This window comes from Hipposideros armiger, unplaced genomic scaffold (assembly GCF_001890085.2).
Source record: "Hipposideros armiger isolate ML-2016 unplaced genomic scaffold, ASM189008v1 scaffold_67, whole genome shotgun sequence".
Lineage (NCBI taxonomy): Eukaryota > Metazoa > Chordata > Mammalia > Chiroptera > Hipposideridae > Hipposideros > Hipposideros armiger.
The window spans coordinates 1,838,949-1,855,204 of record NW_017731417.1 but is presented as its reverse complement, the minus strand read 5'-3'; the positions used below and the strand labels follow the sequence as shown (position 1 = coordinate 1,855,204).

The following is a 16,256-nucleotide window of genomic DNA, read 5'->3' as shown; positions in this document are numbered from 1 at the left end:
GGCATTGTGCAAATAGTAAGAGAACACGCATCAAAAGGCTGAGCTCAAATTCTTGTTCTGCCACTTACATGCTATAGGAATTCAGGCAAGTCACTATCTTTCTGAGACTCAGTTTTTCTCATCTGGACAACGGCTAATAATAGAAACTATCTCCAAGGTGTTGCGAGATTTACGTGAGATAACGGAACGTGATACACTATCGGTTAAGTACAAAGCACTTTACGAATGTGAGGCAACAGTGGGAATAAAAGAGCCCTGAGAGCCAAGATGGAGAGGGAATTGACAGACTCGATTCTAGCCCCAGGTCTGTTACGAACAGGTTCTTGATGCACATCAGCCTCTCTCTAGCCTCAGCTCCCTCACCTGAAAAGGGGTGCTGCACCTGATGGTCTCAAAGTTTCCCCTTCCCAGCTCTAAAATTTTATTATTCTAAAGGTGTCAGGTCTTGGTGCCACCATGCTATGTAAGTGCTTTTTCAAGTAAGCCAAAGACACAGTTCTCATTTCTTCATGAGGAAATCTATCTCCCCTGCAAAAAAAAATTAATCAGATTTGACCCTAAAATATGTGGCCACTTCTAAGCCCTTCACAAATAATGCAAATTTTACCTGTAGTAACATTTTCCAATCTGCACTTTCCACCACCAGTCCTTGTACTGAGAATACTCTGTGGAAAGGGCAGCCAAGTCCAAAGCCTTTGAAAACAAGTCATTTTAGGTTAGGATTTTCTTTTCTAACAACACACAGAAACAATAAATAATGAAATAAAGCACATAATTAGCATCCATCAAAACATGCATTAGAAATCAGACAGAAACTCAAGTTATTCATGTTTCCAGATGGGCCCAACCAATTTTCCCTAAATAATCAGTTCCAGACCAGAGGGCTGACAGCAGATGAGGAGTAAACACTGATTAAAGAGAAGCAGATGTACAATGTATTTGAATACAATTTTAATATACAAGGCACAAAATTGATATTTTAAAAATCCGTAAGTTTTTACCCTCTCCCTGCCATTTATTGGCTGTCTAAAGACTCAAAATGCCTCCATGCTCAGTGGCAGTCAAGGCTTTGGTGTGTTAGCCAGGCCTCACTTTAAAATAGAGATGGAGGGAAACAGAAAAAGATCAAGTAAGCAGGTAGAAAAGGTCTCAAATACAGGATCATGAAGAAGAGCGAAAGGAGCTGGGGTGCTTGGGTAACTGCCATCATCAAAAACCTTCATTCCATTATTCTGATAGCACCTTAGATTTCAGTAATTCTAAGGCTCAGACTTTCCTTTGCTGCAGATTGAAAAAAATCTTCGTAATTGCTTTCATATTTTACATGTGTTTATCCCATCTCTCTAATGTCTCCTAGTTTGTTCTTTCTACTGTTTATTCAAGATCTGACAAGAAATTACTAAATAGAAATTAGAATTTTATACAGAGGAGGTGGAAACAATTACAAGAAAGAATTTCATAAATAAAAGCCATAAATTTATAAAAGTCCATAAGCAGAGTTCTCAGCAGATATGGACAACATAATGTTCGTGAAAATGTCCCACTGAGCATTCCAGTGTATTTCCTAAGTAATAGTGCTCCAACCACTAACGTTAAAAAAAGTCACCCTTTCACTATTGTTATAATTGTGACAACTTCAGGATGATGAAATTAAAGAGCATATGGAAATAAAGATTCCAGAATCACCAACCCACATGCCACTGTAGTTTTCTCAATACTGCCAATATTGCCCCAAAAAGGGGAGGAGAAAAGATGTTAAGAACTCAAAGGCAGAAATACAGTTTTCCATAGACCAACTTTACTTTTTCTTAACCTTGAAATATCACTTCATAATATTCTCTGTAGTAATCTATATAGTAATCTATATAATCTATTCTCCATATTTGTCTGTAGACAAATACAGACTCACCAACCCACACACCACTTTTTGTAAACTACCGGTTTTGTCAATATTCCCACACACACACACACACACACACAAATGGAAAAAGTATTAAGAATTCAAAGAGAAAAACATAGTTTTCCATAGAGATCAACTTGATTTTTTTTCTTAACATTTAAATACCATTTTACAGTATTCTCTATAGTTGCCTAATATTCTCTACATTTATGTGAAATCATTTATTTATAAAGAAATTTGGAGGCCACCCAAAGTAACTAGTATGAAAGTTCCTCTGATTTCTTTAGCAGGTTCAAAAGCAGAATTCCCTTTTCTATTTTTCCAGTTAAAAGTTGCAAAACAAACAAAAGGTATAAAAAAAAAATTCATGCTTTCTGTTCATTATTGAAATCCTTCTTCTATTCAGAAAACAACATTTGTGGTTAAATCTAAAATGGCATTTTAATGGAACAATCTGATCTGTAACAGAACTATAATGTGGTAAGCCCCTAACAGTGAGAAATAGATACAGGGCATCTGTCCTACTCAGTGCTCCTAGCACGCATCACAGTACCAATACATACTCACTCAATAATGATATGTTTAAAAAATAACCCAATCAAATAATAAATCAATTAATAGACTAATGAACAAAAAGGAAAAGAGGGCACCAACAATTTGTGCTTTTCACTAACTAAAAACAAAACAGATTGCTTAATTTTATGTTCTATAAATTGTGTACATGTATTGGGAGTAAGCAGGTGATAATAACAAGCATTTTATTTTATTATTGTCCCTCATTTATAGCTAAATTTATAAATGAAAAGTTGCTGTAACATTATTATTGAAAATTTTGGGGCAGAAAAAAAGGTAAAATTAGACTTAATCTCCATTAGTGCCATCACTAATGGCACTAATTAAGGTATGACTTTAATTTACTGTTGTAATCCAAGCTGCTGGCACAATGTAGGCATTCAACAGATGTTTGTAGAACGAATACATCTTAACCTCATAATACTATTATTTTCATTTTTAGGTAACACCTTCTGGTATCTGTTATAAATATGTCTTTTTAGAGTTATAATTCTATTTAACACATTAAAGGGTATACTTAGTTGGCTTAACATTGCATAATAAATATTTTTCATGTTTCTGCCTAGTTTTTATGATTATGATTTTTAATGGCTGCATAAAATTCCCTCATGCAATTTTGTAATTTATTAAACTCATCTCCTGTCTTTGAACATTTAGGTTGTTTTTCAGGATTTTTTGTTACTACAAATAAAGCTACAATGAACAGTTTTGCAAATATAGCACTTTACTTTTCATGAAATTTCTTGAGAAGTGAAATTACAGAAACAAATGAAATAAACATCTTTATAGTTACTTGCTATATATTATATTGTTTTCAAATTTATACCATTTAAAATATCACCTATAACATATGAGTATAACAATTTACTCCATTCTCCCCCAGCATTTTTTTCAAATCTCATAAATGTAAAATTGCAGGTACAAAATTAATTTACGTTTTTGTTGTTAGTGAGAAAGTGCATCTCTAATTGTACTTGTTTACTGGCATTTCCTCTAATGTAAATTGCTTGTTATTTCAGTCATTTCCATTTCCATAAAAATTTTTCTAACAAATTCAGATATGCTTTTTTATATTTGACAAACAGTAATATTTTTAAAGCATGCTTGATGTACATATTTCACCCTTCTATTGTCATTTCACTTTTGGTTTTGTTTCTGTTCACTATATAGAGACATATATGAATCAGTAGAATACTTACTTCCCTTTGTGATTGTTTTGTAAACCCAACCAAATCTGTGAAATATTCTATTGTTTGCTAGTTTAATTTTTTTAAATTCTTCAATGATCAACTGTCTAAAAGAAAGCCCTGTAAGTTTTCTGAACAGTGTTGTTTAATGAAGTATAAGGATCTATTTCAAAAAGAGTCACAACTTGTACACGATGCGGCTTGTTTCTAGTGTATTAAGTGTCTTTCACTGTTCCTAAGAATAAAAACATAAAACTTATAAATGGCAACTCCAGTTTTCAACAGTATTTTGTATCACTTTCTTGTTACTGAGATATATTTGAGAGTCATTTTTGTTGTGTCTTTTCTCTTAATTTATTGATTTGTTTCATAGAACTAGGAGACACACCTCCTGTTGTTTGCTAGCGTGTTATGTGGAGCTCTGGCCTTCAAGTCTCCTTAACATTCCCCAGCTCTAGTTTCCTACCTTAGAAGGCCTAGCATTACAGCCTTCTGATAATCATTGTTTTTTCAAACTAGATTCTACAGCAGCAGTTCCCAATCCTGGCTGAAAACTAGTATTGCCTGTGGAGCTTTCGTTAATAACAGATTTACCAGATTGGGACTTCTGATTCAGGAAGTCTAGCAAAGATCCCGAAATCCATTATTTTAAAATTCTCCAGCTAGTTAAGAAACAGCCTGATTTAGGAAGCAGCCAACAGTCCTAGGACTTGAGTGGAAGGAGCTCACGGGGGCAGGAAGACCAATGAGGAGGCCCAGTGGGTGTGATGTATTCTTAGTCTGCTTATTTCTGCTTTAATTCAAGCAGCTCCACTTTGGTCTGTTTATATATTAGGGTCTGGATAAGATTTCATTTGAAGAAAAAGGTTTTCCTGCTTAAATAAAAAAATGTAAAAGTCACTGCTGTATTTGTTTAAGATCAGATTTTTAAAAAATCAATGTATATGAAGAACTGTGAAAGCATTCCATAATACATAATACTTAAAGGTTAAAGTCTGCTATCCTTAAAATCTTTCCAATATAAGTTCGTTAGTGCAGAAATACATGCAATACATCTTTTTTTTCAGCGTGGTTCATATTCCTCAACAACATCATGTAAATGCCAAGGTGTAGAAGGACATCCTCAAGATAATCTATTAATAAAGACATCCTCACCATGACCTACAAACAGCATGTGATCTGTCTACTTTCTAAACCCATTGCCTACAACTCTCCCTGCTCACAGACCTCGCGCCAGCCCCACTGGCCTCCTCACTGTTCCCTAAACAACCCAACCACGCTTCGGAAACTCAGGAGCTTTGCAGTTCAAGTTCTCTCTGACTTGTGTGATCATCCTACACATAACTATAGCGCCCATCCCCCTTCATTCAAGTCTCTGTTTAAATGTCTTTTCAGAGTGGACCTCACTGACTACCCCCCACCCCTTCCTCCCCCATGTCACTACCTATGTATTCCCTTAACTGCTTTCCTGCTGTTTTGTTTTCACACTACTTATTATCCCATGAAGCTTTATATGTTTTTAAACTGGCTAATTGTCTCTGTTCCTTGCCCAATCAGAATATAATCTCCAAAAGGACAGTGATTTTGTCTGCCCGATTCATTCTGTCATCTCAGGGCCTAGAACAGCAGAGGGCACACTGTAGTGACTCAAAATATATTGGATAAAAGCGTAAATGTCTCTTCAACGAATGAAGTAATCTTCAGAAAGTCAAGATATGGCTTTATGATACTGTAGTACTTATAGACATGTACTCATTTATGAAATGGGATGGTATTTGGAGGTTTCTTTTTCATGACAGTAGGACTATGTGATTTTATGTATCACACTGAAAAGCTCTGATCAGCTTTGTATTAAGTGAAAATGGCATGTACTGACTTATTTACAGGAATGCGCATGGCTTGTCAGTTGCCCCAACCTGAGTTTCCTCTTTTCTTTCCATGGCTGCGTCCAGTAACCTCTCCTTACGGATAACTCCCGGGTTCTGTGTGTCTGGCCTAGGCTCTCACTACATGTTAGTACCACATCCTCCAGCACATGCACTGTTATCTCCAATCGGGTAGCCTTTCACAATGTCAGACTCAGAATGCCTTCAAGTGAATTATTCAGCTTCTTTACAAACTGACTTCCTTCCCTAATTATCCCATTTCTGGTAGGGAAACAACCATTCTTCTCATAACATCTTTAGGAGGCAGATTTGACCTGTGTCTTTCTTTGTCCTCCATAGCAAATCTATCATCAAGTTCGGTCACTCATTTCTTTGAAATATCTCTTTGACACTTTCATTTTGGAGGATATGGCCTAGGTATTTCTCATTCCATATCCTCCCCATGTTTTTACCCTTTCTTTACATTTATTTTCCCTCCGTTCCAAAAAATATCCTACTTTTTTTATGGATCTTTACAAATATGACCTCTTCCGATATTTGCCCTTTGCTACTTGGCAACAATTTCACAGTTTGGCAATTACCTCTTTGTTTCATTATCTCAACTATATTTCCTCAGCTAGATTCCATGGTTTGTAGATGCAGGAAAAAAATACATATTTTTATTAGTTTTCCTAGTACATAGCATAGTGGTTGACATTTATTCTTCATTCAACATTTTTTGAGCCTCTACAATGTGCCAGGCTCTGTTCTGGGCCCTGAGATGACAGAGTAAAGCAAGCAGAAAACACAATTGAGGAAAATAATCTTATTTTCCTGAATATTTAATATATGGATAGAAAGCTTTTTCTTGAGCTAACAGGAAAATGAGAGCAAATACTTTCATTAGAAACTACAGACAGAATTAACTACATTTGATTTGACAAAATTTGTGCGGTTACTGATCATTTGCAGATTAGCATGTAAAAACTGAAATAAATGGAGAAGTCATATATGCATATAACTTTCGAATTCTCTGTGGAGAGGCTACCAAGTTGACTGATTATTGTTGAAGCTGGGTGATGGATGATACGGGCTCATTATTCTATTCTCTCTACTTTTAAATGTTTGAAATTTGCTATCATAAAACATGAAGGGGGAGAAGGGGTACACTACAAGGAAACCAGAAATACATGTATTAATAAACCTAATACTAATACACCTATGGTTTAAAGAAAAAAATTGACCAACAATGCTGACTACAGAAAATAAACTTTAAGAAAATAAACTTTAACATAAGCACATTACATAGTATTCTCAGTTATCTATATTTTACACTTTAATGGAGATCTACATACTCTATGAATCAGGCACAGTTCTTACCACGTCTATATTTACACATATGTTTCCAATGAAACTGACTAATTCTCCAATCTTTAATAATTCTGTTTATAAGGTAAGAAAGGTAACAAATAGAATATTTCAGAATCTACATCCCTAAAGTCAGAAAGCTTAAAATAAAATAGCATAAAGTAAAAACTTACAGTTTTAACATCATTTTCATGATGAAAGATATACTCAAACAAAGCCTAAGAAGAAAAAAGTACCAAAAATACATTAGATTTTATTTTTAACAAAATTATATCAAATTATAACAAAGTTATATCAAAATTCAAAGGCTATTTTAACAACAGCTGGATTGAACCAAAATAACAAGGTACTCTAAAATGCCTGGGATTTATAAATAATGGATCTATCTATCTATCATTTGTTACAATCACCCATTTTAAAATATGGCTATTTACAACTGCTTCCTATTTTTACAGATTACAAGCTGGAAAGCTCAAATAATTGAACTTTTTTTTTCTTATTACATATACTGTTTTATCAGAAAGAGACAAATTAAAAGACCAACTTTAAAATGGCCATAAAACAGATTTACCCAATTTTTCACTCTTTACATGTATTATATACAGTGATTATTATATTAACAATGACACTTTAGATATGGGAAAATCTGGAAGTTCCTTCCAAATAAAAGCAGAGTTTAAATACAAAGTGGAGTGCTGTTTGCTTAATATTCAGATGACTAATGTGCAGCCAGGGTTGAGAACCATTATTTTAATCCTTCACCCAACTCCTCTGGATAAACAAGCATTTACTGGATTACCTCTTGGTGGTACTACTTTTGTCCATAATACTATTATTTTACACTTGCAAAGAGGCTAGCAGCCCTGGAAGATATCAAGGTTATTAACAGAGAAGACTTGGAAACAACAAAAAGATGGGGAGGAATCAGGATAAGCCCCTTCTTTAAGAAACTATAGTTAACCCTTCACTTGTTCTGCTAAGACAGAAAAAAAAAAAAAGTTAAGAGTGCAGCTGGTACTATCATTGCCATGAAAAAGATGTTAGGACACCCAAAACAGTGTCAAGGAGACACCACGGACACCCCAGGCAATATGCCAACATTAGTCATGAATGCTGTTAAGTCAAGGCAAGTTGGGGACCAAAGATAGAAAGATCTGGCATCACTTCTACAACACACTAAAAAGGTGGAAAATCTAGTACCATAGACCAGGTCTGTCCAGGAAGCATCATAATTTAATTGAGGGAAATGCCTCCACTGACTGCACTCCTTGGTGAGAAAACAGCACTGGGATCAACTAGCCATCAAGCCACCTGAAGTCAATGTCCTAAAAAGGTAAGGAACCAGATATTCCACATGGGTCGCTTTAATACTCCACTCTCATGAAGGAAAGAGAGATAAGTAAAGCTTTACGATTCCTCTAAATGAAGTTGACTGGATTGTTATCAAATTAAAAATCTATTTCTTTTTTGTATTAAATTTATTGGGGTGATATAGGTTAGTAAAATTATATAGGTTTCAAGTGTACAATTCTACAATACATCATCTATATATTGCACTGTGTGTTCACCACCCAAAGTTAAATCTTCTTCCATCACCATATATCTGACCCCCTTTACCCTCTTCAAATTCTCCCCCTCCCCGCTTACCCTCTGGTAACCACTAAACTGTTGACTGTGTCTGAGTTTTCTTTGTTTGTCTTGTTTGTTTGCTGCTTTGTTTTATATCCCACATAGGAGTGAAATCATATGGTTCTTGACTTTTTCTGTCTAACTTATTTCGCTTAGCATGACAAGCTCAAGATCCATTCACATTGTCACAAATGGTAGTAAAGAAATCTATTTCTGATTTAAACTTCAAGTCTGTATGGCAGGTGTCCATTTTTATTTTCCTTAGAGTGTTTGATAGTTAGTAAATATGTTAAACACCATTAGAACTGAGATTAGGAATGAGCTTGGCATTCATGAACAGAATTCACAGAGATTACAGCTAAAAACTTGAGCTAGTCTTACACCAGTTTCCAGAAGATAAGTGCTCCTGGCTCTGAATTGTTCTACGCTCACCTCCAAGATTTTTTACACTGGAAAAGGTCATGGACACCTCTACCTCTACCTCTACCTCTCTCTCTCTCTCTCTCTCTCTCTCTCTCTCTCTCTCTCTCTCTCTCTCTCTCTCTCTCTCTCTCTCTCTCTCTCTCTCTCTCACTCACTTTCACTCTCTCTTTAATTTAAGGGAGCATTTAATCTTTGAGTAGTTAGAATTACTAATGTAGCTGGCTTGCCACTGTCTGGCTTGAGTAATCCTTATTGAGATGCCTGATTAACTATTAATTAGAAGGAGTACATATTTTTTTTATCTTCTTTTTGACAGTCCTAAAATCCTACAAGGATAGAAAATTATTTTCCTGAGAATAGTCCAAGCTGAAAAATAAAAACAAAATACACACACATACAGATGACATCCTAAGCTTCCTTCCCCAAAGATGCTGCTGCATATCTGCTTTCTTTGTTATAAATCACTGTTCTTTATAAGGAGAAAAAGAATTTTTCTATAATAATGGCATACTGTATATGCTTTATTTCTGATTGACTTTCCTTAACTCAAGGCTAAGGAATTTTACATATTAGAGTAATTAAACATTTCCATTTCAATCAAAATATGGCCTTTCCTTCACAGATTTGTATCCATTTCCTACAATGTTATTATGATAATACTTCTAACATTGCTTCATAACATAAAATAATTTTAAGCACATACCTTGGCCAATTTAGGTTTCTGGGCATATTTTGTTAAATTCAGTCTAGATAAATTGATAAAAGGTCCATCAGGACTTGTAAGCATGGAAGCCTGTGGAGAAACATGATAGAACAAGAAATATAAAACTTTCTCTTGAAACGTAAATTGAGTTTAATGTGCATAAAATTATAAAGATTACATAAGTAAAAAGAATCACCTTTTAAAATCTTCCATACATTTCTCCATGGTAACACTAGTGAACAATTATGTAACATCAAGTTGCCCTGGTCATGCAGGGCTTTGGTAAAGCTGAAAGAACCTACCGTCCCCAGCCTGACAAATCTCCCAGAGGAGTTGGTAATTGGGCGAGCTGTGTAGGCGGTTCTGGGTGTTCTAATGGCCTGTTCCATAGTGCCTGGCCTTCCGCCTTGTGTGCTGGGTCTAAGGAAGCCTGTGATGGGTCTTCCAGCTTGAGTGATTGGCCTGTGATGATTGTAGATTGTTAAAATACAAAGAAGATCAATAAAGGAAGATTCTCAAACAGTCTGGTCAATATTTTGTGCCAGAGGGTATGAAACGGAAGTACATACCTGACAGCTGGACTAGGCCCTCCCATCTGATTAGTTCCAGGGAGTTTCAAAGATGTTCCAGGGCCTATGAGACGAGACAGTACATTCAACTTATATATGATTTAGTAAACTATAAAACTGTCAGCTAACAAAATTTCCAGAAATGTGCTGGTCTGGTGAAAAAGACATTAATAACAGGGAATATATTTTAGGGAAATGTGTTTGAGACTAATATTTATTGAGCAACCATATCATGTTACTTATGTTCTCATATTTAATCCTCACACTAATTCTGTAAGGTTGGTAGTATTAACCCATTTAGCAAAGGCTTAAGAGTTAAGTAAATAGGTTAACCTGTTAGTAGAGCTGGAATTCAAACTCAACACTAGCAAGCTCCAAAGCTCCGAAGCATCAAATGATGGTTTTATACTCCTAGTTAATTTTTCATACAAACTCCTCCCAATAAAAGATCATTTACCCACACTACCTAGAATTTAGATATTTTAAATCCAAAGAAGCACAATGATGGGGGAAAAAAGGTTTTAACATGAAACATATTATTTTCTCAATTGCCATTTGAAGCTTTAAAACAGCTATTGCCTTCCAAAACACACAAATGACTGATAACTGTCATAACTAATACATTACCAGCAAGACCTCCATTTGTCATGTAATCATCCAATACCATTTATACCAGCTCAGCTGCAAGCTGGGGACTGGGCTTCTGTGACAATCCCAATAGGCATTCACAGACCAGCATATCACCCCATCACCTTACATCATTCATTAGAGCAAACTGTTTCAATTACTACAATAAAGTGTTTTTATTGTTTTTGGACGATCATTTTTTTTTTAAATCCTATTAGAACACTTCTGTTGTTTGGATGCTTCCTGTGTTTAGACTCTCAGATAAACAATCTTCTGATATATTAGATAGGCAGTTCAGATAGAATGCATTTTTACAAAATATTTTTAAATGTATAACATAGCTTTTATCAAAAAATTGTTATACATCAATCTCACATCTTAAGTTTAAGACAATATAATTAAGTTGTAGAAGGAAGGCCTTTGTACTTACAAGGCAGAATAGAGACCATTTGCTTGAGGCAATGTTTTCTCATGTATATAATATCAAGTATTCCTCCTCCTAAGGGCATTTCATTTACTTAACTGAAAAAAGCTGACACTTACGTGGAACTTGGGCAATAGCATTTTCATCCAGCATCATTTCTGCAATTCCTTCCTGATCTACATCAATTTCATCTACATACACCATTTCAGTTAGTGCTCGTGCTTTTAAAATCCAAGCTGCCTAAAAAGCATGGATAAAATAAAGCATATATTAAACAGCATTAGAAGTACCGCATGGGCTATAGAAACTAGCCACCCTTTATTATTATCTAATTTTGTATTAAGCAGGTTTACGACTTAAGGCGTTACGCTAATTTAAAGGGATATGTCAAGAAGCTAAGGAAGTAAGGTCAGTATTAATCAAGAAACAGCCAATATATCAATTACCCAATAAATGAAAGTGTGGTAATTGCCTGTAATCTTCTAACATGCCTTCTTTTAAGTAAAAGAAGATCTTCAGAGAAAATTTTACTACAATAAGAACTTGAAAACGAGTTGAGCTACAACCACAGTGCTCTTTCTGGCTTCCTCCTTCAGGGCCAAGTCCGTCATGACTTCCCTGATCATTCAACTCTAAAAGTACTTCCCTCTTGTCTTTCTCATAGAGCATTCTCTTTATACTTCTATTACTACGTACTTACCAAACACCATAATTATTTCGGCATAGGTTAGCCACCCCTTCCCCAGAACACAAGCTTTTTTACCTGGTTCACTTTTGAATTTTCCATAACACCTATAGGTTTTGTACACCGTAGGTATTCCAAAAATGTTGAATTAAACTAAGATCAATTTCTCCCAGTTCCCAATAACTAGTCAACACAATCTTGATTGCTTTGTGAGCTAGCCAGTAGAAAACCTGCTAGAAAGCGGGAAAATAATGAAAAAGGTAATTAAGGAATCTAGAAGATATTATCAGCTTTGCTTTACCATGAGAAATTAGATGCAAAGGTGAGCACAATTAAATATCTTGTTAAACATCTAAAACGACTTTATCAGAAATGTTATCTTTCTGTCTCACTACAGAATAGAAGCAGAGAACCACAAAGCTCGGTGTCCTGTGGACGATCTGGGGAGAAGGCAATTCTGGAAGCAGCAACACAGAACTGACTCTATGGACAGAGGAAGTAGCAGCAAGGGAAACCTGGGGCAGCGTAGGAGCTCACCCACTGAGTGACAGCAAAGTGACTGACAGAGGAACAGATGAGAGCTACAAGAGGTCCAAAAAGTCCTAGCATAACACACCTGTGCATTCAGTCAGTCTGTCCATATTTGTTGAGCACTTCCTAATTATATAGCACTGGATTAGGCTCAGAGAAGGAAACACGGGAGCCAAACATGGATCCTAATTTCCCCAAACACACACGACCTATTTGGAATAAATGGCAAGGAAAAGCAGTGTGTGATAGGTGACAAGTGTGTGGTGCGGAAAATAGTTTTATAGAAATTAGAAAGCAGAGATCTCTCTGTGGGCTAAAGTAATAGGACTGTATATATATATTAAAATTTTTTTAAAGAAAAGAAGAAAATCTTCATGCTTTCATTTTCATGGAAATAATGAACGCTGCCTTCGCAATGTATTTAGATTTCTAAAGTGAATTACATTTGTTAGATGATTGGTTTTTTTGGCTTGTACTTTTCTAGTTGAGGTTTACTGGATTCTTATCTGGTAAGTTAGAATAGGATGTATCGAATGTTATGTGTAAATTTAATACAATTGAATGAACAGAATATGGACTCAAAAACTAACTTGTATGTAAAAATAAAATAAAATAAATTAGAACTGCATCTAACTGTAGGAGCCACCAAAGTGTAGAAACAATCTAAGGTTTCCATTCATAAAAGATCAAGAAAGTTCCAGATCTATACTGCTATTCTCAGGGGTCAGGGAAGTCATCACTGGCTTGGACTAATGGTTTAACTTCAACGATGGAAATAAGTAATCCTGATTTATCTTAAGTCCTCACAGTTCAGAGTGCCCTGCAAGTATGTGACGGCTTTAATTTTCCAAAAGGGCATTCTTTACTCAGTACTGTGGTGGACAGGAAGGGCTGCGGTATTTTCTGTTGGAAGAGGAAGGCGGGACATGGGCTTCACTGGTTCATTCCAGTATTCCTCGGGAGCATCTACTGCTTTGCCACGCCCTGGGAACAGAGACAAGTGAGCCACAGTCCTAGTTCTAGCTCATCAGAATTTCAGCATTATGGGGAAAGTGTAATAATAAAACTCTGGAGCATGCTAGGGGAGGACAGAGAAAAGCACCCAGCTGCCTGGGGGTGGAGGGAAGGGTAGAGGAGGAGTTTGGCCCAGTGGCCAAGACAGAAAGGCTTGTACCAGGCAAAGCAATAACAGGACAAAGGCATGAGTTTGGGGGCTCATGGCATGTTTGGCAACGCCAAGAGAGGGAGCGTGGTCGAAGAATCAGGTTCAGCTCAGGCAGCAGCCAGAGAAGAAGCTGGAGAAAAGGCTGGGGCAGATGATGGACCCTGTTTGCTACAGTGAGGCACACGGATCTCTATCCTGATGAGGAGATAATGAAGCTTCAAAACTATGATTTGGAGTCCTAGTTAAACTGACTTTCTAAAAGCCAAGCTCTTATTATTATAGTATCATGTATCTAGTTGCATATATTTTTTAAACTATTGTCATGTCCATACTGTTATCTCATAGTCCAAACCATCATGCTTCTTGACATCTATCTTCCTACTAACCTTTCAAATACTAAGGAGGTGCAAGTTTGTTTGTTTTTTTATATTAGGCTAAGCAAAACATAGGAAAGTAAATCCACTATTCCCTCCCCCACCAAATGAATAATACTTCAGAAGCTAAATAACATCATTTTAAATTTTTTATTCCATTAGAATGCATTTTCAAAACTGTAAGTGGATCTAGATTTGTTTCTAAAATCTAATTCTTAAGTAGAAATAATGATGTGAATTTTTTTATTTTAAAGCTCTGTAATAAAATCTACTTAAACCATTATTTAATTTTAAATTTCATCAGTATTTGAGAATATTAATCTTCCTGAATTTCCTTCTGTCCTAAAAAAAATGACCTTCAAAATTACATATCACTGCTTGATTAAAACATCAGATTGTAGTCAAAGAACTGCTTTTGGCAATGTGAACAATCTTTGAGATTTTAATAAAAACAGCAGATGGGGCTTTGGCTTAAAAATAATAATAATACAAATTTTATTTTGGAAAAAGGCCAAATATGTTTTGCAGTCCTAAAATCCTCTGCCTGTTTAAATGAAAAACAGTTCAAAACTAATCAGTGACTAAAATAAAATGCATAATAAAGTATAATCTGCCCCTTGCATCTGAATAAATATATAAATTAGTTTTATCACATATGTTTAACTTGATAAATGACAGGGTCATGCAATTTATGTAAATAATTTGATTACCTATATATTAGAAATATTGTGAAATCCACAAAAACAATAGATTTTAGGAATTTTTTTAACAGAAAAAAAGCATAGATTCTTCCAATCTAAATGAACAGTCGTCGCATCAATTATTTCTTTTTATCTATGAAACATCGTCCCATCTTATTCACCTACCGAGTTTGTCTATAGGACATTACTCTTGCAGCAAATATCTGTCAGCTAACATCAGAAAAATATTGACTTACTTGTTCTACCTTCTGTGAGGTTAATCCAATTTTAGTTATGAAAATAAACATATGAAAAAGTAAAAAGTATACTGACCGAGCAAAACGTGTTTAAATTGTTGTTCCTTTTAGTACAGAATGCAAGGCCAGTAGTTTAAGGGCATGTAAGAAACAATTTTGCTAGGTTGTCATTAGAATAAAACCACCAAAAGAACAGTCTATCTAACCTGATTTTGACATAAGAATCAGGAAAATGTCACATTCCTCCTTGTCTATGAAACAAAAACTTAGGCACAAAATATTGAATTATTATTGTAAAGCTTCATTTATTTTGAAGTTGTAAAATGTGCAGATGAAGACAGGCAAAAGTGTGACTAGTGAGCTCAAAATAATCCAGTCAGCTTTTTTCCCTTTTTATTCTTTTAGCTATCGAGTGGATCATGAAGTCTACAGTAACAGATCAGGAAAGTAACCCCAAGTACAGGTCCTTCAGGAAGTCCCTGTGCAAGTTTGAAGTTCAAATGCCATTTAGAGTTTTTAAACCACACCAACAATGCAAATGATCGATGTTTTTTTTTTAATTTTAATTTTAACCTGAATCTTCTACAAGTGCTGAAAACGAAAAGCACATTATTCGCTCTATTTTTAATTTAGGGCCTTCTTAAATGACTTGTACATATTATGCAAAAAATAATTTTGCACCATCTATCAATTTGGAAATTATGACTGTGAACATTTCAAAGACAAACGGAATAATTTTAAAGAACAGAACGCTACATTTTAACCTATTTATGGTGTTTGTTTAATACTACACAGGCCTCCATAAGAGCACGCTATAAATTACTTTCTTCTAAAAGGTTTGATGATTACTCATATGAACCGCATATGAGGTTCAAATTGTTTGTTTACCTAAAAAAAAAAAAAAAGAAACTGTTAAAATTCTCTCTCACTTGGCAGGGCAAACACCTGGCAATATTTAAGCTCTCTGATTTACAGCTCTCTCCTCCCTTCTTATTTCCAGACTTGCAGGAAACCCTCTTGGGCTAAAAGCTTCCCTGGCCAGCTGTTCCCCAAACCAGATCTCCTCTCTCCCTCATTCGCTGTGTCTTATCCAATTAAGCGGTCTCTCTGCCACCTCCATCTCTAACCAAGTTGATTTGGTAGAAGTGGCTGTCTGGCCAGTGTCCCTTCCTTTCTTCCTCACTGCAACAGGTGCCTCTGTCTAAGACAGCGGTTCTCAACCTTCCTAATGCCGCGACCCCTTAATACAGTTCCTCATGTTGTGGTGACCCCCAACCATAAAATTATTTTTGTTGC

At 35.5% G+C, this 16,256-nt stretch overlaps 1 protein-coding gene across 8 annotated transcripts in view; it reads right to left on the bottom strand.

Moving 5' to 3' along the window:
• The window catches only part of TTC8 (tetratricopeptide repeat domain 8), a 42,952-nt gene that overhangs the window by 17,111 nt on the left and 9,585 nt on the right, over positions 1–16,256 (bottom strand). For 5 of the 8 annotated variants that reach the window (XM_019642351.1, XM_019642353.1, XM_019642350.1 and 2 more), the window contains 6 exons: positions 11,388–11,508; positions 10,218–10,281; positions 9,951–10,110; positions 9,649–9,738; positions 7,067–7,111; positions 608–693 (listed from right to left, as the gene is read on the bottom strand). In XM_019642351.1, the coding sequence (XP_019497896.1) occupies positions 608–693; positions 7,067–7,111; positions 9,649–9,738; positions 9,951–10,110; positions 10,218–10,281; positions 11,388–11,508 (566 nt within the window). The remainder of the gene's footprint in view (positions 1–607; positions 694–7,066; positions 7,112–9,648; positions 9,739–9,950; positions 10,111–10,217; positions 10,282–11,387; positions 11,509–16,256) is intronic. The other 3 variants (XM_019642358.1, XM_019642356.1, XM_019642357.1) reach the window with 1 other exon arrangement.